The sequence below is a fragment of the Sparus aurata genome, chromosome 15, assembly GCF_900880675.1.
Source record: "Sparus aurata chromosome 15, fSpaAur1.1, whole genome shotgun sequence".
Classification (NCBI taxonomy): Eukaryota; Metazoa; Chordata; class Actinopteri; order Spariformes; family Sparidae; genus Sparus; species Sparus aurata.
This window is the reverse complement of record NC_044201.1, coordinates 3,955,388-3,976,829: the sequence shown is the minus strand read 5'-3', so window position 1 is coordinate 3,976,829 and position 21,442 is coordinate 3,955,388. Positions and strand designations below refer to the sequence as shown.

Sequence of the window (21,442 nt, the reverse complement as noted above, 5' to 3'; positions counted from 1 at the left end):
GTTTTAAAGTAGGTTGTAATTTGCCATGTCTCCAGGGAGGTGTTAAGGCAAGAAAAAGGAACCAGGGCAGGGCAATGCATAATTTTTGCATGATGCCCCAATACAGACAGAATAAAAAGTGCATAGATGGAGCACCTTGTACAGTATGTGTGGTTTAGGAGGAGGTGTGTATTTACCCTTGTGGCCATATTGACACCAGAATAAATTGGAAGTAAGATAGTGTGAAACTGGATGCATTTTTGTTGTATGATGGGTGTTTGAAAAGTTCCAGGCCGAAGGTAGGTGTCAACTCAAGCAAACCTAACACATTACTGTGTTCCTCTCCTACATTTATACACTTTATCCAGCAGATTGCAGATCCAAGGTTTCTATCCCTTCTCTGTAGCAGTCAGTGTTGTGGACCTCTAGAAAGTTGTCCAGCGGGGATAATGTAAAAATGGCAACATCTGAGCACTATTCTTCATCTTGGGCAAGAGCTAGAAATCTGAGGGTGTCATATAAGGTTAATAGAACAGATGTTGGATGAATTTAAATCCACATTACTGGATGGCAGCCATCAGCACTGTGGACTTCAAATTTTTTATTAGAAAAAAAAGTTATTAACTTCAAACTGTCTGCATAATCACTCAGAGTTTAACTGCACATGCATGGAGCCAGGGCTATTCAAGTCATTTTATTCTACCAAAGGTCAATCACCCCTCATAACCTGGTAGTTTGACTTCAGGGAAGGGATGCTCCTGTACAAGAAACAGCTCCTCTGCTTTCAAGTGATGGGCTAGTTGTATTTTCATAGTAAGGTTTGGGCTTTTTTATCATTGGGAGTCATCCAGAAAGTTATTATGTACCTGTACAGTATGTGTCAAAACAAAAAGTATTATGTAAATCGAACCAGTCAAAATGTGACACCATTCTACTTTTGAGGGTACAAGTATGTCAAATTGGATCAAGTTAGCAACATAAGGACCGGCATATTAATTGCACTATATAAACTGGCATGCACGCTCTAAAGACTGGACACTTCAAAATCAGAGTACACTTAATTACCTGCATCTTGGCAAAAGGAACCAATGCAATTCAAAGTGAACTGGCAAAGGCAGTAGTAACTAACAAGTTGACAGGAACCTACTATGGGCTCACAGGGAAAGTGGAGAACTAGAAAAAACTGGGGAAAAACATACAGTTATGAGGCCATAGTTTATTTAGATAAAAAAAGACATGAAAGAAAATAAATGCTTAACCTGCATGAAAGTGCTTTGATAACAACATATTTAAAGATCATCTGTTTCGAATGGACATTTAAATTTGAAGAGGACTAACTCGATTACATCATGTCACTATAGCTTTTTCTTGTTAAACAGATGCACATACATGTGCATGTTAACAGTCAGAGGACAATTGGAAATAAAGATAATGTGTTTTGGGTATTGCTGGAAGGTTCTAGTGCCCAGTCACCATGTCAATGCCACTGGCAAGGAGAAAATGAACTAACCCATCTGGACAAACTGAATCCTTTTCCCCCCCTTATCTTTTGGCATTAAAATGATCAATGACACTGACAGATTTTAGAACCCCAATGGAGGTTGAATCTTAAACAGGGTACACAGACTATTTTTAACACAAAACGCTTCATCAACAGGACTATCATGTCAGTAAAGAAAGTAAAAGACAAAAATACACTTTTCAGTCTACAAACAGCAGTTTCAGAGTACTTACTGGAAGCTTCACTATCTACTACAAGTGACAGCTGTTATAAGCCATCTACAGTCGGTGCAGCAGAAAACTGGTCTCAAGTTCAAAAGAAGATTTCAAGTGCTCTCAGGTCAACGTGACCTCTGATGACTCTCTGTCATCGATCACCCTGAAGACGCCCACCTTCTCTTTCTTCGTGCTCTCACTTCCTTTGTCTGAAAACACAGACAACACTTCACTTCAGCACACTAAAAACTAATCTAAAAATAAAACCATTGCAACTTCAGCATTCAATCATTTTGCAGCTAAGAATGTAGTCTCCCACAACAATATATTTTTATATGACCTTCTGAAAGCTGCAGAGTTGTGTGTCTTCTCACCCATTAAGTCACTGCGATCCAGCAAAACTTCCAGGTCCATTTCACTGATCACCTTCCCCCTTGATGCTTTCACTTCCCTGAGAGTCACAAAAGTTAGAGCCAAACGTTACCCTCCATTTCAGTCGACAAGTTCAGTTCCTACCAATTTGCACTTTTCGTGTATTTTCTCTAAACATTTAAATGTATTAGTAGCAGATGCTTTCTTACTTCTCAGTGCCTCTAGCTTTGAGAAGCTCCATCAGCTCATCCAGATCAATGCAGCTTTTACTTTGGTTCAGCTCTGCTCTCCCACCTTTGAACTTATCTGTGGATGAAAGAAAAGAAGCAATCTTCCAAGTTCACACTAAGCACAGATTTCAAACTACCCATGCTCTAATGCTTATAAACTGTGGTGCCTGATTAGATCAAACAGGTTTGTATTAATCTTCTGCTGTGGTGTATGAATCTGAGGGTATGCCATGAAAGTGCAGCCACTCACTCTTGTGGATGACCATCTGCTCTAGCTTCCTTTTGGCTGTAGCCCTCTCAAGGATCTTCTGGTCGATGGTGTTTGCTGTAACCAGGCGGTACACCACCACTGGCTTGGTTTGCCCGATTCGGTGACAGCGGTCCTGGGCCTGCAGGTCTGCTTGAGGGTTCTGAGAAGGGGGTGGGGGTGGTGGACACCACATTGACTAAATGTAATACACAGAGAAAAGCACCTCGAATGGTAACATGGTTTCAGTTTGTTATCCCACCCAGTCACTGTCGAAGATGATGACAGTATCAGCAGCTGTCAGGTTGATCCCCAGTCCGCCTGCTCTGGTGCTCAGCAGGAACAGGAACACCTCTGGATCTTTGGAAAACTTGGTCATCTATGGGACAAGAAGAAGCTGGTGATGCCGCAGCATGGACTTGTCACAGTTATTACAAATTAGAAAAACTGCAGAGAAATACCCTGAAGGCAGCATTTTGTTATTTGCTAATTCTAGATAGGCCCGAGAGCCACACACTCCATTCTATCACTGTTAATGAGCTGATACATACACAGCCATCCGACAGTCACCGGCTCAGTATGCTGAACAATATATTAGATGTAAAACATTTTGTTAACTCACATTTTCATCCCTGTCGGCGTATGACATGCTGCCATCCAGTCTGCTGTACTGGAAGCCCCGCAGATAGCAGTAATCCATTAAAATATCCAAGATGGACGTCATCTGACTGAAGATCAGAACCTGGACCGCAACAATCAACCACACATAGAAATCAGAAACATCAGAAACATACTAGTATGGAATAAACCAAAGGCAACAAACAGCATGTACAGAGGACTATTGACAATCAGGTTATAAATTCATGCGCCCCCATATTTGTTGGTTAGAGATAGGTTAAGCGTTTCATCATCAGACAAAAGCATTGTTGAAGTCAGCCAAAACATGACATAGGATATACTTTATGGGTGTTAACAGCAGGTAACCGTACACGCCATTAACTGACTTCTATCATAGTCAACATCACACGCAACCAATTGAACCAGCAGAAATGTGTCAGCAGCCGTCAGGTTGATCCCCAGTCCTGAGTAAACGTGGCTACTGGTTATTTCAAAAGACCTAATTAATCCTTTTTCATTGCTGATGAATTTCAACTTCTGGCTCTGAATGCTGTTTCACCTTATGTCCCCTTTCCTTCAGTGCAGGCAGCAGGCTGTCCAGTATGAGAAACTTCCCAGAGCTCTGCACCAGCTGCTCATCAATCTGCAAGGAGGACACGCAGTTTGTGAAGACGGGAACGGAAAAAAGACGAAAAACACAATTCACATGATGTCAACCGTGCTGCTTTAATATCACTACCACTACTAAAAAACATTCCCAAATCTCAAATATAACTTCCTTCTGTTTTATTATAAATCAACATTTGCCTGAGGCAGTCAAACTTTTTCATAGAAAATTCGTAGTAAGTTGCTAGTTTCTCAAGACTGTCAATTTCACTTACTCATACAACAGTTCCATCATCCTCAGTGCTATCTCAAACTGACTGTTCTCTGAATTCAGATGGGTAGAGAGTAAAATAGGCTGGTTAGATCACAAGGAACACCGCAGTTACTTACTTCTGCCATGATTTTGAGTTAATTTTGTAGTTTGTCTTTTTTTTTTCTTGTGACAAGTTAATTCATTGTATGTCCCCTTCACCAAAAATGCACTTATTGCTGTCAGCCCAGGAGACATGGCTGAACGTACTCATATCGTGTTTATTTCTTTAGAATGAGAAATGAGGGCAGAAAAGCGAGAGATAAATCAGGTACTGTCTGCTCTCCTCCAGAAATTTTGCCTCAAAATTAACATTGCAGCTCATGGGGGAGCTGCTCGAGTTCTTGTCCCTCTCGACTTCTAAATCCAAAACTAAGTCCTACATCTGAAATAAGACCATCAGCAGAAAGCCATCAAGATTTCCTACATTTCTATGCATATATTGTCTATGTCAAGTTAAAGATGTGATAAAGTAACCCTAACCCTACCCCTTAAAAATCAAGCTGAAGAGAATTTTTTCTCCAGTTTTTTAAGCTGCTCCCCACTCTAGCGATGATGTCACACACTCTAGCTGACACAATACACACCCATTATAAAATGAGAAGACAGGCTAAAACCCCTTAAAACTAAAACTGATTATTTCAAAACCATAAAAGATTTTAAAAAACTGTCTCTAGCTCAAAGCATGAGGGACAAGAAGAGGTTGAAAGGCGATGAGTTTTGCAGATGATTTGAAGATTTTCCCATTTACCTCAATGTTAAAATTTTGGGTGAAAAAGCTGAATATTTCAGAAAGTATAATGGATAGAAACGAGAAAAATAGACGCCATCATGTCCTTGAAAAGCTGAACATATTGATATTTGAATGGTTTCAATAGCTCAAGATTTGTAGGAGAAGAAGCGTGCCATAAAAAACGTATGGAATAATAATAATAAACGAGAAGAACAATAGTGTGAATGCCTTTAACATTCACACTAGTAAATAGTGTGAATGCTAAAGGCATTCACACTAATAAACAATGGGAGGAAAAAATAGAAAAACTTAAAGCTTGCTGTGTAACTGGTATTGGCACCCTTTGCTGTAAATCAGAGTGGAGCCACATTGTGACTCACCTGTGGTAAATCACAAAAGAGAATCACCTGTGATAAATTGTCTGTGCCCATGTGACATGAATTAGCCAATGAATCATGACTTCCGTGTTTTATCAAGTTATGTGTTATCCCTGTTCCTTTGTCACAATGGCGAAGACAAAGGAGCTCTCTGAGGACATCAGAAGTGCGATAATTAGCAAACACAAGACCTCCAAAGGGTATAAGGCCATCTCCAAAGACCTTGGTATCCCTGTTTCAACAGTGCATAATGTTATTAAGAAGTTTGCCAAGCATGGAACTGTCAAAAACCTCCCTGGAGGTGGGGGGGAAGAGAAAAATTGATGAGAGAAGTCTTCGAAGGTTGGTGCGAATGGTGGAAAAAACACCACGTCAAACATCCAAAGACCTGACGGCCAACCTGGAACAGTCTGGGGTCATGGTTTCAACAACTACCATACGCCACACACTAAACCAAACAGTGCGTCATGGGCGAAGGCCAAGGAAGACACCATTGCTGAGGAAAAGACAAAAAAGGAATGACTAATCTTTGCCAAAGAGTAGCTGGACAATCAGCAATCCTTCTGGGAAAATGTTCTGTGGACAGATGAAACAAAAACAGAGTTTTTTGGCAATGCATACCAACAGTTTGTTTGGAGACGGCGCAATGAATCCTACAAAGAAAAGGACTAGCTACCAACAAGGTGGAGGATACATAATGTTGTGGGGCTGCTTTGCTGCATTTGGTACTGGAGGCCTTGACCGTATCACAGGAATCATGAAATCTGAGAATTATCAAGAGATTTTAGAGCGAAATGTCCTACCCAGTGTAAGAAAACTGAGTTTGAGTCGAAGATCATGGGTCCTCCAGCAAGACAAAGACCCAAAGCAAACATCCAAAAGCCTCAGGAATGGTTGAAAAGGAAAAGATGGACTGTTTTAGAAATGGCCAAGAATGAGTCCTGATCTCAATCCGATTGAAAATCTTTGGTAAGAGCTGAAATCTGCCATTGGGGAAAAGAAACCTGCAAACGTCCAAGAGCTTGAACAATTTGCAAAGAAAGAGTGGGAGAAAATCCCAGCTGAGAAGTGCAAGAAACGTTTGGAGGCTGTCATCACTGCCAAAGGGTGAGCAACCAAATATTAAAGAGGGGTGCCATTATTGCTGCGCATGCTGTTTTTCTGTTTCTTCTTTGAAATTACAATATGCAAGTTGAAAAAACAATTTTCTTCGTCAAATTACTTTGGATCTCAGATTAAAAGATCCTGATGACATAAATTTGGTACGGTTTCTGAGTGCAATAGGAATTTATATGCCTGACATTTACGTTCAGGTCAATTGACTCTGCAGTAGACACGGGATTCTATCAGCACAAACACGCTAAATTCGGCTGTGTAAAGTGATATCGTGTTAACATCTGGTGATGGTGCATATATATGGAAGTAATTTGGGATGCGGTCCTGTGCAGTCAATTGTTTTTACTTCTTATACAATGTGATGCATTTCTTTATGTGATGCGAAATGCATCACATAAAGAAACAATCACAGACGAGCTGTCTTGCCTCTGGGAAGCTGAAATGGGGTCAGTAGGCAATTTTTAGCGGGTTGACAAAAAACCTGTGTAGACCTGCTCACTCTGGTAGAAAAGCAGCATTAGAAAGAAGAACCTTTCTAGATTCCTATTTACCTTGGTATACTGTAACACCTAGATACTGCCAAAACCTAATCAACACATTGAAACAGTCCTACTCCAAATAACAGCTGAAAAACACAAGCACTGGGAACTCTACAGTTAAACAGCGCCTAGAAATACAGATGACTAAGTTACCTTGAACTCCTGTGTGGCAGGATCGAGGGGGTACTCCACCAGGTAGGGGTGGTTACAGCATCTCTTTAGCAGCATGAGAATGTTCTGGAGCTTCAGGTTGATGTGGGTGTCCAGCGGGCTCTGGATATTCTGCACTGGAAGGGAGCTGGAGGAGACATGAGGAAAAGTTAAGATGGACACAGCCTGTAGGAGCCACATATTTGATTTAGATTTGTTTATTGTTTATTTCACTTGACCTTTGCTCATTCTCCTTGTAGACCATCTCAAGATATTTCTCCAGGTCAAGTGATGCATCTCCAGCTGTTTCTGTGTAGTTCACCACCTTTCGAGTGCGACGCTTCGGCCTGCCACTTGACGTCAAGACTGCAGGAGCCTCTGTCTAAATAAAGAGCAGTTCCATCACTTGGCTTTTAATGGCACTTTATTACAGTGATGAAACAGTCTATTTGGTAAATTAATAATGGTATGGGTCATTTTCTTTATGTGACTTTTATTTGCCTATGGACACTGATGAAAGTTCACAGAGAGGACAAGTCTGCACTGAGCAGAGCTCATCACGCCTTTCAATAACACAATTCAAAGAGTGTTTGCTTTTCCAGTGAAATACATTAAAACAAGGCAATATAGAAAGAGATGTAACTACGAATGAGACATAACCACAAAAAAAAAATCTTTTTGAAAAAGATAAGATAGATAAAGATAAAGTTTTACCAAGAAATGCAGAGTGGACTTAAACATAACAGCCATACACCGGTCTATACATCTGCAGTAGTCTGATATAGCTGATATATATTAGAGCTGTCCCAAACAATTATTTTTCAAACGATTAATCTAGCAATTATTTTTTCAATCAGTCAACTAATCTTACGATTCATTTAACGTTACATGACCAAACAAAAGTAACGTAGTAACTGTAACTGTCATTGGTAACTTATATGAGGAAAAAAATACCGCAGTTGTAGGCAGAGCAGCGTCTGTCCTCCCGCCTGTCCTACCAACTCTTCGTCACATTTCCGCCCGAAAAACAGCGTCTGTCACCAGCAAAAACCTTTAACTCACTCAAGTGGTTGTGTTGATAGAAATCACCGTGATCGTCAGCCCTCCCCACTGAGACTTAGGAAACTTTGCCCCAGAAAACAGCCTCCGTCCCGCAAGTGACAGAGTCAGGCAGCGACCCGTTTACTGATGGCGATTATGTAACAATGTAGTTTAAAGAGCAGGATTGTATGTGTATCAGTTTACTATGCCCCTTTTCCACAAGGATGCGGTTTCTGAGTGCAATGGGAATATATATCCCTGACATTTACATTCAGGTCAATTGACCCTGCAGTAGACACGGGATTCTATCAGCACAAACACGCTAAATGCGGCTGCGTGAAGTGATATCGTGTTAACATCTGGTGATGGTGCATATATATGGAAGTAATTTGGGATGCGGTCTTGTGCAGTCTATTGTTTATACTTCTTATACAATGTGATGCATTTTTTGCCAGAGAGAGAGAGCGATAGAGAGATAGAGTTAGAGATAGAGAGAGATAGAAAGATAGATATACATATACACACACATACATAAAAATACAGTCTGCTTGCTTTTATACACCTGTGGCCATGGAAGTGATTGGAACACCAGATTTCAATTATTTGGATGGGTGAGTGAATACTTTTGGGAATATAGTGTATTACAGACAGATTATGTGGAAAGTTTGTTCATGGGCCAAAGTACAGCTGATTAACTGTGCATGGCAGCTGGCTGAAAGGCGTGTGGCAGTGGAATTGGCCCTGAACAAAAAGCTGCATAACTTCTAAATGGACTTGTCTGACCACCAAAATTTGGTAGAAAGGCACACACACATTACTTCTGAGGACCCTCTCAGACCCTCTTTTTTAAAATCGGGATGATCATGCTGTTACCTTTTCCTTTCCCAACACCTTGGCGATGGTTTTGTTGACCACAGCAGTGTACAAGATCTCCTGCTTGGCTGTCAGAGGAGCATAAACAATGATCTCCTTCTTAGGAGGAACCTCCAGTGTCACATCTGACTTCAGCCTCCTCAGCAAGAATGGAGTCAGAATCTGAAACAAGAAAAATGTTCATTTATTAACTTCAACTCAGGAGGCTAATTCAAGTGTGTACTAAGCTAGTACTTCTCATGTCTTTTTATATTGTAAAGAAACACACTGATCGACAGGAAAACAATTGTGAGGTCAATCAATCAATGTTTGACTGCACACACACACACACACACACATACAGAAGTATACTGTGTGCTGATGGTTTGGAGGACTCACCTGGTGCAACATGCTCAGGATGCTCTGCTCACGTTCAGCAGCCACCACATTCTCAGCTTCACCCAGGGTGTCGATGTCAAACCATGACTCAAAGCTGCACAGAAGACATGTCAGCAATGAATTTAAGCTCAACATTTAGCAACACAGATTCCACATCAAACTCCATAAAGCAACTAGTAGCTACTACAGGTGGTATTGCTGCCATTGATTTAAATACAACCTATTTTTTTCCCCCAAAATATTTTCATTGAGAAAATACCGTATGATACTTCCAATCACAGAGATACACTTTACCTTTTTTAAACAAATATGCATATGTGCAGTCACATACACACATAAAACACGATAATAACTGAAAAACAAAAACAAAGCAAAATAAAAACACAAGGAAAAATGTACAAGATAATTAAATTAAATTTCAGAGTACAGAGTGTAATAAACAAAGAACAACCCCTCACCCACGCCCCCACTCAGCTCATCATGACAAACACATACATTAGTGGTTATTTATGCAATACAAAAGGTGCTACAGTAACAGGCACACATTCAATCGGGTAGTACCTCTAAATTAGTGAAATAGGAAATAAAAGGTTGCCATTTGTGGAAAAAATTTACATCCTCTCAACGTGTAATTTTCTCAAGTTTAAAAAAAAAACCATGAGGTCTTTAAGCCACCGGGAGACAGCAGATATTTAGCAGAATTCCAGTGCAACAATAAAGAACCTCTTGCTAGTAGAGATGTGAAAGCTATAATGTCCTTTTGTGTTGAGTTAAGTGCAAGTGAGGGGTCAGGAATTCCAAATATAGCAATTAGAGGACAAGGTTGAAGATTTAACCTAAGAATAGTGGATATTATAGTAAAATAACCTGCCCAGAAACCTTTCAGGTCAGGACAAAGAAAAAACATGTGGCTAAGGTGACAAGGAGAGCCATGGCATTTATCACATTTGTCTTCCACTTCTGGATACAGCTTAGACAGTATAGACTTAGAGAAATGCACCCTGCATAAGACCTTAAATTGGATAAGTCCAAGACTGTCACAAACCGGGCTGCACGGCCATGACAAAGCAAGGAGATGCACAAATGAGACAATTAATTATTTATTGAAGAAAAAGTAACTTTAAAAAGTAACCTAAACTAATCATGGCGTATGTAATCAGTGGTGTAGGTGAATGCATGAGTGGAGAAATGTGTGTAATGTTGTAAGAAGGATGTACAGAAACCCAAATGCCAAACAAAGCGTCTCTGGAAGGAAGAGCAAGCCTGCTACTGAGCTCCAGGAGAGATTTACAAGCACCCAGACTCTCACAGCTAAGGTGGTGCCAATGCTGCTGACGACCCTGCTGATGCCAGAAGAGGGAGACAGAGCAGGGAGGGTCGTCACAAAGACAAGCGCAAGAGATGGTAGATCGTATCCTCGCTATGGCCTGTTCCCAGGACCACTCCTGCATCTGCATTCCAAGTTCCTCTTCCCATGTTCACTTAAGTTTAGCATTTGAGTGATTGCTAAAAGCCAAAATAATATCATACAACTTTGATATGATTCCTCTGTGATGAGGAGCAAATGACAGCATGGTTTCCCATTGCTGTTCTGGAGGTAAAGAGGGGAAATTAGGGAAATACTTAGTAACAAAATTGGGAGTCTGAAAATACCAAAACAGATGAGTAACAGGGAGGCCATAGCGAGATGACAAATTAGCAAAACTATCAAAGACATCATCTACATACAAACATTTGAATTGTGCAGTACCCTTGTCATACCACACTGAAAATGTCAAGTCCGAAAGTGATGGAGGAAATAAATGGTTGTTTTAAAAAGACCCAAGGAAGATGCAGCTACAAATTGAAAATTTTGTCTAAATAGTTACCAGATCTTGGGTGTGTTAAGAACCACTTGATTATTAGTATATAGAGAGGGTTTGGTAAAGGTAAAGAGGAATAAAGTAGAGCAGGTATAGAAGATCCTCTACAGGATGATAGTTCCAATTTACACCAAGAGGATTCGGAGATTCTAACCAGTAGCAAAGTTTATGGATGTGAGCAGCCCAATAGTAAGTTAGAAAATTAGGTAATGCATGTCCTCCACTAAGTCTACATCTCTGCAGTGGAGTTTTACAAACCCTAAGTGATTTCCAACCCCAAATAAACGACCAAATGATCTTATCCAATGAGTCAAAGAAATGTTTTGGTAGAAAAAGAGGAATTGACCGGAATGAAAACAGAAATCTTGGTAAAATATTCATTTAAACAACATTGATCTTGCCAATTAATGAAAGGGAGAGGTTACCCCATCTTTGAATATCGGATGTAATCTTTGAGATAAGGGGAGTGAAATTAGCAGATGCAAGGCTAGATAAAGAATGAGTCACGTTAACACCTAAGTATTTTATCCCTGATGGACTAAATTGAAAAGGTAAATCTGACTGTTGAAGATGACATGCTGCAGTATTAATGGGAAAACAATCACTTATCCCAAAATTATATTTATAACCGCAAAAGTTGCTGAAGTTCTCCAGAATACTTAAAACAGCAGGAATAGAAAGTGTAGGATCGGTTATATACAATAACAAATCATCCGCATACAGCGATAATTTATATTTCGCCCCTTTATAAAACCATTTTGCTCTTCAGATATAATACGAGGAAGCACATTCTTTAAACGGGATGCAATTACTTTAGCCAATACCTTTACATCAGCTTTAAGTAGAGATAATGGTCTGTAGGAACCACAGGAGGTTGGATCTTTGTCCCTTTTAAGAAGGAGAGCAATAGTGGCTTGTGTCAGAGTTGGTGGTAATGACCCACTTTCTATGGATTCAGTGAATACAGACAAAAGTAGCGGTACCAAAAGAAGAGAGTTAAATCTCCAAAGTGGTGGGCTACGTTTATAGGTAGAAAGTTGAATATCTAGTAATAAAAAGGTGAATGGTCAGATATTACAATACCTAAATAGTCAGAAGAATTTACACATGAATTAAGGGTACTGTCAATACAAAAATAATCAATCCTAGAATATGAATGGTGACCTGGGAGAAGAAAGAGAATTTTTTAATAGAGGGGTTACGAAATCTCCATGAATCAATAAGACAATTCTGTTTGATAAAATCAGAGAATGTTTTAGATGTAGCAGATTGAGTTAGATTACGATGATTAGACCGATCCAAGATTTGGTCAAAAACACAATTTAGATCCCCTCAGAGGATCGGGAGGTGAGTATTCAAGAAGGGAATGTTACTCAGCAATCTGTTAGCAAATTCAACATCATAGAAGTTAGGGGCATATACATTTACCAACAAAACTTTTTTGGGAATTAGGGTACCAGCAACTATGAGGTATCTGCCATTCTTATCAGCGATAACGTCAATGGATGAGAACTGGACTTTTTTGTTAATTAAAATGGCCACTCCTCTAGCTTTTGAATTAAAGTTTGAGTGGAAGACTTGACTTACCCAAGAGCAATGTAACCTGTGGTGATCTTTAATACGAAGGTGAGTCTCCTGTAAGAATACTATATCAGAGTTTAAAATTGTGTAAAAACCTTAGATCTCTTAACACGATTACCCATAGCTCTGATATTCCAACTAATAAATCTGAGAGGTCTGTCTGACCCATCTGGATCTATATCACCATTAACCATTTAAATTAAATAAAAATAACACAAACCCCTAAACACAAATACACCCAAAGTCCCCATATAACCACAGAACAAAGGAGACAGCAGTGTTTTCCACAATAACCAAAAGTGGTCCACAATGGTGTTGAACATTGTATGTGATGCGAAGTCGCGCTGGATGAATCAGACCATACCGAGCACCGTCAATGCCACGAAGTTGGCGCATGACCTCGCTGAATGCAGCCTGAGCCATCTTGGCAGTGTAGTCAGGTAAGACTGAGATGTTCATGTCTCTGACTTTAATCTGTCGGAGCTCTCTGGTGCGGCGTAAAATGTCAACACAGTCACTGTGGTAATGAATTCTGCACACAATGGCTTGTGGATGATCAACGGGCTTGGGTTTGGGTTGAAGGGTCCGGTGGGACCGATCCAGCAGCGGCTCGTTTACCAGATTGAACGCTTCCCTCAGTAAGGTGGCTACAGCAGCAGTGGTACTGGTGTCGGGACCCTCTGGTACTCCCACTATCCTAATGTTGTTATGCCGCCATCTAGACTCCAAGTCTTCACATTTATTTTCCAGCTTGGCTATGTTAGCTGTGAGGCATTTGATAGTAGTTTTCACCTTGGCGATGTCATCGGTGCACTCAGTGAGTGCGTGCGCTATCTCTCCGTCCACACCTGTTAGCTTGGACATGGTAGCATCGGAAGCAGCTTTATCATTTGCTAGCAGTTGTGTCTGAATAGTATTGCGAGCTTTAGAGTTCTTTCCAGACATGTAACGCAGTCCAGAGTTAAGGTTTCCCAAAAAAGTACCGCGGAGTGAAACAGGACTAAATATGTGGCCAAAAAGCGCAGCTCAATTACATTTTTAATCGAAATCGGCAGAAGCTTCCAAACTCACATCCTACTCCATTAAAGCTCAGCAGCGCCCCCTTAGATACAACCTTTGAAAGAAGACCCATGAGTGACACTTTTCTATTTGTCATTTATTATCATCAGTCTTATTTTAGTATTACTGTACAGATTGTCAGTGCATAATTGGATCCATAAATGAAAATAAAAGATAAAATTATTTTGACGGTGCAGTGTGTTGGAGCAGAAGCAGTCCTGTTATCAGCGCTCAGTAATCAGTAAGTACAGAGAACACATGGCGCCATACCTCTTGAGGTCATCAAAGACCTCTGGCAGAAGGAAGTTGAGGAGGGACCAGAGCTCAGCCAAGTTGTTCTGCAGTGGTGTACCAGTCAGCAGCAGCTTGTTGTCGGTGGGCAGCATCTTCAGCTCCCGTACCAGCCGACAGTTGAGGTTTTTGATCCTGTGGCCTTCGTCCACTATCAGGTACTTCCACTGGAAGCGCTGGAACAGAAAGCAGACCACCTGGCTTCTTATACAGTACATGTGAGAACAGGAATATGAGAGTGAATAAAAGACTTTATTCAAACAAAAACAAAAAAATCGATCCATGCAGTTTTTTTTCTTCAAACCCTACCTACAGCTATGAATACAGAACTACAATTGCAATGTCACATACCAAATAATCTAATCCCTGTAAAACATGCAGGCCAAAATAAGCATCTCTTTGTTTAGTAAAGGATGAGCGAGGTTCCTACCTGCAGAAATTTTCTGTCAATCATGGCGATTTCAAAGGAGGTGACAACTACAGGACACATGTTGAGGGGCCCCTGAGGCCTGCGGATCTGCTTCAGTAGTTTGGCTCTCTCTGGGCCGTGGTAAAGCAGCACAGACACCTGGGACACAAAAGACACATGACACTGCTCAGACTGCTTCACTACAGCAGATATTAACACTTGATATTAGTGGTCAAATAATTGGTTAGCTGAGTATTAGTGAGGGTGCTTCGATTGATCAAACATGATTGTATTGTCGGATATATGTTGTAAAAAGTTTCAGATAATTATGGTAACAGCATAGACACACACCCTCCATTGCAGTCAGTTCAATTTATCACTTGGGATTCCCTGCAGCATAGGAGCTAACAGAGCTAACAGCTGACTGGGCTAACGACTGATTGAGCAGACACTACACAGCAGGCTAAACACAGGATTGAGAGTTTCTGTTAAAGAGAAATGCAGTGTTTATCAGTGACCTGCAGTTTAAACACAAGTTTACAGTAAATAAATGTACTGAAGTTCTTTAACTGAGAACAGTTTAGGGGAAAAAGTACTTTGAGTTTTGAGTTACAGAAACTTTACATCAGTGACCAAGTGGTGGAGTAGTGGCTTCAGGGCACAAAGACTGAGAAGACTGAGAATGAGACATAGATTTTTCCAAAACACTTTATTTTACACCACTTTCTTTAAACCAATATAAAATAAATATAATAATTGATTTTCTCAACATTTTAATGCCAATTTTACTACGCCATTAATAACTAACAACTATTGATGACCAAGTAAAGGAACGGTCTTCTGATCTTTATCGGCCAATACTGCTTCTTGCAAAACCCAAAATTCCAGATTAGTGCACCCTTATAAGATATCAATTTGTAATTGATGTGAGACCATCTTTCTAAACAATAAAATCCTTTCAAATCTTTAATGAAACTCAGCTGTAAACTTGCTTTAAACTTTTTCATTCCTGTGGTCTTTACTAACGACTGGTACGTGTTACAGAGAACAGTCAGACATTCAGACCTCCACATGTCTGATGAGATAAGGTCACCTCAGTAATGCATTCTCTCTTACCTCCGGTGTGAAGCGTTTGAATTCACTGATCCAGTTGGGCAGAGTGGAAAGAGGGGCCACCACCAGGAAGGGGCCCATCACCTTCTTTTCTATCATCATGGCAACATGAGCGATGCACTGGATGGTTTTTCCCAATCCCATCTCATCAGCCAGGATCCCATTGATGCCATTCTCCCACAGCATCTGACAGAGGGAACAACAAACTCAGCAGCAACTTCAACACTAAACAACGCCAGGCATTAATTATATTCTAATCATCATCTTTATGATCTATTTATAGATTCGCCCCTTCCACGTACCAATGTAAAAAAAAAAAAAAATAAACACCAGCAAATTCACTGGTCACACATGCCCATCTAAATGTAAAATTCGGTTGTAGTCTGGAGCCCTGACCTTCTAGTTTGGGATCTGTAAATTCAATATAATTATTATTGTTAAATATATATTGTGATAAATATCGACATCGATCAATATATAAAAAAAAACATATTATGATAACACGTTTGGCCATATCGTCCCAGCCTTATTGTGGACTACAAAAAGTCAAATGATGGCACACACAGCCGCATCCATATCAACAGGAGGTTGAGCGTGTCACCAGCTCTGGACCTTCAAAACCTCCACCCTGATCAAGAAGGCACACCAGCGTCTCTTCTTCCTGAGGAACTGCGCCATTGAGAGCATCCTCACCAACCATGTAACGGTACGGTATGGCAACTGCTCTCTTTCTGACGGAAAAGCACTGCAGAGGGTGGTGAAAACTGCCCAACGCATCACCGGTTCCTCACTCCCCTCAATTGAGGGGATGCATATATTGTTACATCAAAAGCTCTTGAACAGCTACTGAATGGAGCTCGAGGTGAGTCTGTTTTGTCAACTACTATTTTAAAAAGGCCAAGATGATCTCTGAAACTCAACTTGACTTTTAATCTGTTAAGATTCTGAAGAGCTGTATTAGCTAACAAATCACATATTGTCAAAAAAACAAATTTCTCCCCACAGTCCCATGCAGGTGAAGCACTACTGACCCTCAGCCACTCGATGCCTTCGATCTGGTACCACCTCATGACCCCACCAGTGAAGTGCTGTGGCTGCTGGGCAGGGACCGGCTGGCCATTCACCTTCCTGTGAAGATGCAGGAGATGCTTGGCGTTTTCTCGCACGCTCTCTGACAGACGGTCCTTGATGTCTTGGTTAGAATCACTCATCTTCTCAATATCCTCGGCTTCCAGTTTCTTCTGTGTCAGTACCCCATTCTATAATCAAATGTTTGACATACACATGTATAAATCAGGTGTTATATGTCCAGTAATATCTACTAACAATTTAAAATCTATCCAAGTGTCCAAACATTCCTCCATTACACCTTCTAGATTATTAAAAATGTCTTCACATGTCATCCACTCAGAAGAGATAAAGTCAAACTGCAGTGAACTGTTACCTTTTCCTCCACCTTTGCTTTCTTAGACTGTGACAATATTTCCTGGAAGACAAGATCAGGCAGAACCAATGTGAGCATTGCAGTAAATGAGAAATCTGCTGAACAGACAAAAAGTCAAACAAGAGCTTACTTCTTTTGACATGACATCTGCTATTTTGTAGTCGTCATCTCTCCTCCTCTTCTTTTTATCTACTTCAGCACGAAATAGTCAAAAACTTCACACATACACATACATATATACACATACTACACTAGGATTTGAAGTTTACATCACCACAGTTTACCATAATCAATTAAACGGTTTGTTAATGTTAGTATAACTGGAATAATGACAAACTTTATTGAAGGAGAACTTCGGCCGTTTTTACCTCATATCCCTGTTGATCGAGGTTACCGAGTGCTGTCACTAGGAAGAATAACGGGATTTTTTGCACAATATCAACCAGATATCAGGACGGCATCTAAAGAGAAACTATGGGGGCAGACATCCTTAAGTTTCACTATCGGTTATGTCTGCCCCCATCGGTGTTCGATTTAGCTGCCGTTCTGATACTTGGTAAATATTATGACAAATGTTCTCGTTATCTTCCTAATGACAGCACTCGGTAACCTCGATCAACAGAAATATGGGTTAAAAACTTCCGAAGTTCTCCTTTAACAGCTTTTCATGCTGTAGAATCAAAACAAATATTACAATATGTACTGACCTTTCTCAGGCTCTGCACAATGTGCGTTCTGCATGTAAAAAGAATACATATAGGTGAGTTATTAAGGTTCAGATAGTAGTTTAACACTAAGCTACAATGTGTCATCAGTAAAATTTTCCTCACCTTCTTGGTTTTCTTTTCAAGTTTCACCTTCCTGAGTTTCTCCTGAAATGGTTAACAGAAATAGCTTTAGTAGTGATTAGGGTTGGGCCATCTTCTTTTAGAGATAAGCTCAACTCACCCTCGATTATTTTGTTAAATTAATGGTGCACCTCCTTTAAAAATTCACTCAATAAAGAATAAACCTGTAAGCACCAAAAATAGGAACGGGCCAAATCTGTGATTAGAAAGGAGTTGAGGAGGAACAGAATTGATCAGTGCTAAGAAAGGTTGGCAGTCAATGCTGACTAAACCAAACTGCTGTATAAACCTATTGGTTTATATAAAAGCTATCTTGGCAACATAGCTAACAGCTCAAAAAGATCTCAAGGGGATTTATTTAGATTTAGAAGTGTAGCCTTAAAGGGATATTCAGATATTCAAACATTTGATATAGTTGCCGGATTTGTTGGAATAGATAAAACAAATCTCACCACCCGAGAAGCCTTCCTTGTTGTGGGGAAGCCCTGTGAGTCGATTACCGAGTGCAGCAGAGTCCCGCAGTAATGATCATCATTGAGCTGCGGAACTCTCCTGCACTCGGTAATCGACTCACAGGGCTTCCCCACAACAAGGAAGGCTTCTCGGGTGGTGAGTTTTGTTTATATTTGCCGACAAATACGGCAACTATTGCAAATGTTTGATGCCTCGACATATGTGCTGGGACCCTGTTTCTAATGTTGCTGAAGTTTGGTGCTGTTCTGAGCATTATTTGTGGCTTTTTGATGGTGGTTTTATATTTGGACCCATTCACTGCAATGTATTGTTGTGTGCTGTCGTTTCTGAGGATGCTAAAACTACGTTAGCTAGCGGTCTGCAAACTTTATCTCTCGAGAGGGAGTCTAACACAGTTTCACGGTGTGTTAGACCATGGATTAAACTTACACCCGAATATCCCTTTAAACTTTGGTCTATAATGTTTAGGTGAAATCATCTTTTCAAATTAAAGACTGCTGATGTCAGGGGGTAAGGTAAAGGGAAATGTATTCAAATAAAATAAATAATAATTGGTACACAAAAACACGTAGGCTATTGATAATAATAAAAACAGCCAAAACAACTAAGCGTCTCTCGGTATTAGCGTACTGTAATCAGCAGAATGGTGTATTCCCCACCCACTGCACATAGTGGTGCACACCTGTGTGAATACATCAGCAATTGCAGATTGTTGGGCTGATGGTGGCCGTTTTGAGAATTTAACATATCGCCCATCACAAAAACAACACAGGTACTGTCTTATGTGTGGTGTTCAAACATAGCGTACCTCCTTCTGTTGTTGCTCCATTTTAGTCAGCAGGAATTTAGAGTAGATGTTGCTCTTCTGAAGCAAATGCTGCAGTCTCTTGAAGCGCATGTCATGAGAATCCCTCTGCCATGATTCCCGAGCCTTGTGGTGAGCATACATCAAATATTAATGACATAATAACTATACTCATCGTATCTATAAGGAAATTACACTTTTTCAAACCCTAAATTTGAGGAAGCTGGTGTCCTACAAAACCCTTTTTTTAACAAATGACACCAAAGTTGTCAAATTTAAAGTTTTTTTTACAAATACAGTTTTTTGAAGGGAAAGGGCAGAAGAACACACACATTCTGAGGCATTAATAGGCAACACACCTTTTCCATCATCTCCTTTTCTTTCCTCTCCCCTTCCTCCATCAGCTGCTTCTCTTCCGCTTCCATCGCCTTAGTGATGACCACTTCAGACGTCATATACTCAGATTTCACACAGACGTCTTTAAAGAAATAAGTCATAGTCGAGCAACACAATCAACTTTTTATAATTTCAGTCAAAATGGAGATTGTGATACGACAATTAACATTCCCACTGATGATTAATTATACCAAATGCACAACCTTTGCTAAACTGACCTCAATAGGATTTATTTTTTTGCTGTTTCGTGCTGCCATAAATAATTTCCCTGTCTGGGATCATTAAAGTAATTCTATCTATCTATCTATCTATCTATCTATCTATCTATAAATAACAGTAGTATTTTCAAATGAAATCAACTTTCATGACCTTTGACATGCCATCTTCCCGTAAATCATTCCCTCGCTATTTCAACGTTAAATGACACGATAGCATCAGAACATTAATCTTATTCAGATTAGCTCAAGCCAATCCCCAGTAAAACTCTGGGACCCCTGAGGGCTGTGGAGTGGGATCCTTTGTGACTGACCCTTTGCAGCGTCAGTCTCCATGGCTGTGCCCAGTGGCTCCTCAGACTCATCCGGCTTGGGGCAGTGAGGTGAGGCACTTCGAGTTTCTTCCTTCACACTGTCAGCATGAGGAAGAATACAGAGGAAAACCAGGAAATCCGGGTGGGTTTTTGTCGCTGGCTCTGCTGGAGGCTCGACTGACTCCATTCACATGTTTCAAACTTCAAAGATGGCTGTTATGGTCTAGAAAGCTCTCACTTAGCAACAACATGACTAAGACCTAAACCGTCTTGTGCCTGGGAGAGTTAGCCTACTGTACAATCAGAAAACACGTAGAGATCATGGTGGGCATGTTATATCACACAATGAACTTAAGTTATATGACAACTTTCATAGTGAAGCTAAAATTCAATGATTGGGCAAGGTTTTCCCTATTTAACGTGAGCCCGTGTCAGAAAATAGATTTACAGTAAAGATGACGTTAGTGAATGAAACATGAAACATCGAAATTAAGATATGAGTTATCATACTGGTCCATTCTCTAACAGATACCCGTCGAGCATTTAGTTATTGTAAATTGTAAAATCGTACAGTTTCTTAGTGATGTAAAACATTGTGTTTAACTTACCTGCTCATTGTTGTCAACAGCGAAGCGGACGACAAGAGTACTTTGAATGACCAAAGTTAATAGTAAAGGTATTTTTGTTACGAGTTAACGTTACAAAGGAAGGGTTATTAAAACAGACTTATGACTCTAAAATTTACGTTAGCTGGTCAAACTAGGTGGCTATTGGTTATTAAGATAATCTCTGAGAATGAAGGACAGCAGATATCGCAATAAATCCCCGAATATTGCCTAATCTAAAACTGTGCAAATGTGAATAATGAGACTAGTTTCAACTCCACACTAGTTCTCGCTGCTGGCAGGGTGTCCCACTCGACGGTAAGTACTGACACACAACACGTGTATGGCCGACACATGCATTTCAAATTAAAAGGGCTTAAACGAACGTTACACCCGAGAGCCGGTTTATGAGGACGAAATCACCTTTTATTTTGAAGGCAGTATCGCGCTACGTCGGCCGTTTTCCTCCGTGAATTCGGTTCACTTGACGCAGCTGGGAGCTTGATTGTGGGCGGTGTTAATGAGTTCGCGCCAGTTAGGACGAAACCACTGCGTTAGGAATATGGTGATGTATCATTAGAGTGCATATACTGCGTTATTGTAGAAATAATAAGAACATCACAACATATGAAGTGATTCGCAGTATTATGTAAGCTAAAGCAAAGGAACACTATTACGGACTGCAGAGCATTTCTTGTACAGAGAAAAGGATTTTTTATAAAACGGCCACCCCTGGGAGTA

General features: G+C 40.3%; 1 protein-coding gene across 2 annotated transcripts; it reads right to left on the bottom strand.

Moving 5' to 3' along the window:
- Positions 1-1,175: 1,175 nt before the first annotated feature.
- hells (helicase, lymphoid specific) lies at positions 1,176-21,048 on the bottom strand. 2 transcript variants are annotated; one of them, XM_030442337.1, is made up of 23 exons: positions 20,705-21,048; positions 20,097-20,194; positions 19,531-19,649; positions 19,175-19,297; positions 17,875-17,916; positions 17,752-17,779; positions 17,175-17,236; positions 17,045-17,086; positions 16,632-16,859; positions 15,604-15,786; positions 14,509-14,646; positions 14,058-14,254; positions 9,286-9,379; positions 8,908-9,069; positions 7,233-7,375; positions 6,997-7,141; positions 3,722-3,805; positions 3,167-3,286; positions 2,807-2,923; positions 2,548-2,707; positions 2,277-2,373; positions 2,070-2,146; positions 1,176-1,904 (listed from the first exon to the last, which is right to left on the bottom strand). In XM_030442337.1, the coding sequence occupies exons 1-23, from the start codon at positions 20,710-20,712 to the stop codon at positions 1,816-1,818; spliced, it is 2,556 nt and encodes an 851-aa protein (XP_030298197.1). In that variant the 5' UTR covers positions 20,713-21,048; the 3' UTR covers positions 1,176-1,815. The 2 variants fall into 2 exon arrangements, with proteins under 2 accessions (XP_030298197.1, XP_030298198.1); XM_030442338.1 differs by having other exon boundaries at positions 17,175-17,233; positions 20,705-21,046.
- Between the last annotated feature and the right edge of the window lie 394 nt (positions 21,049-21,442).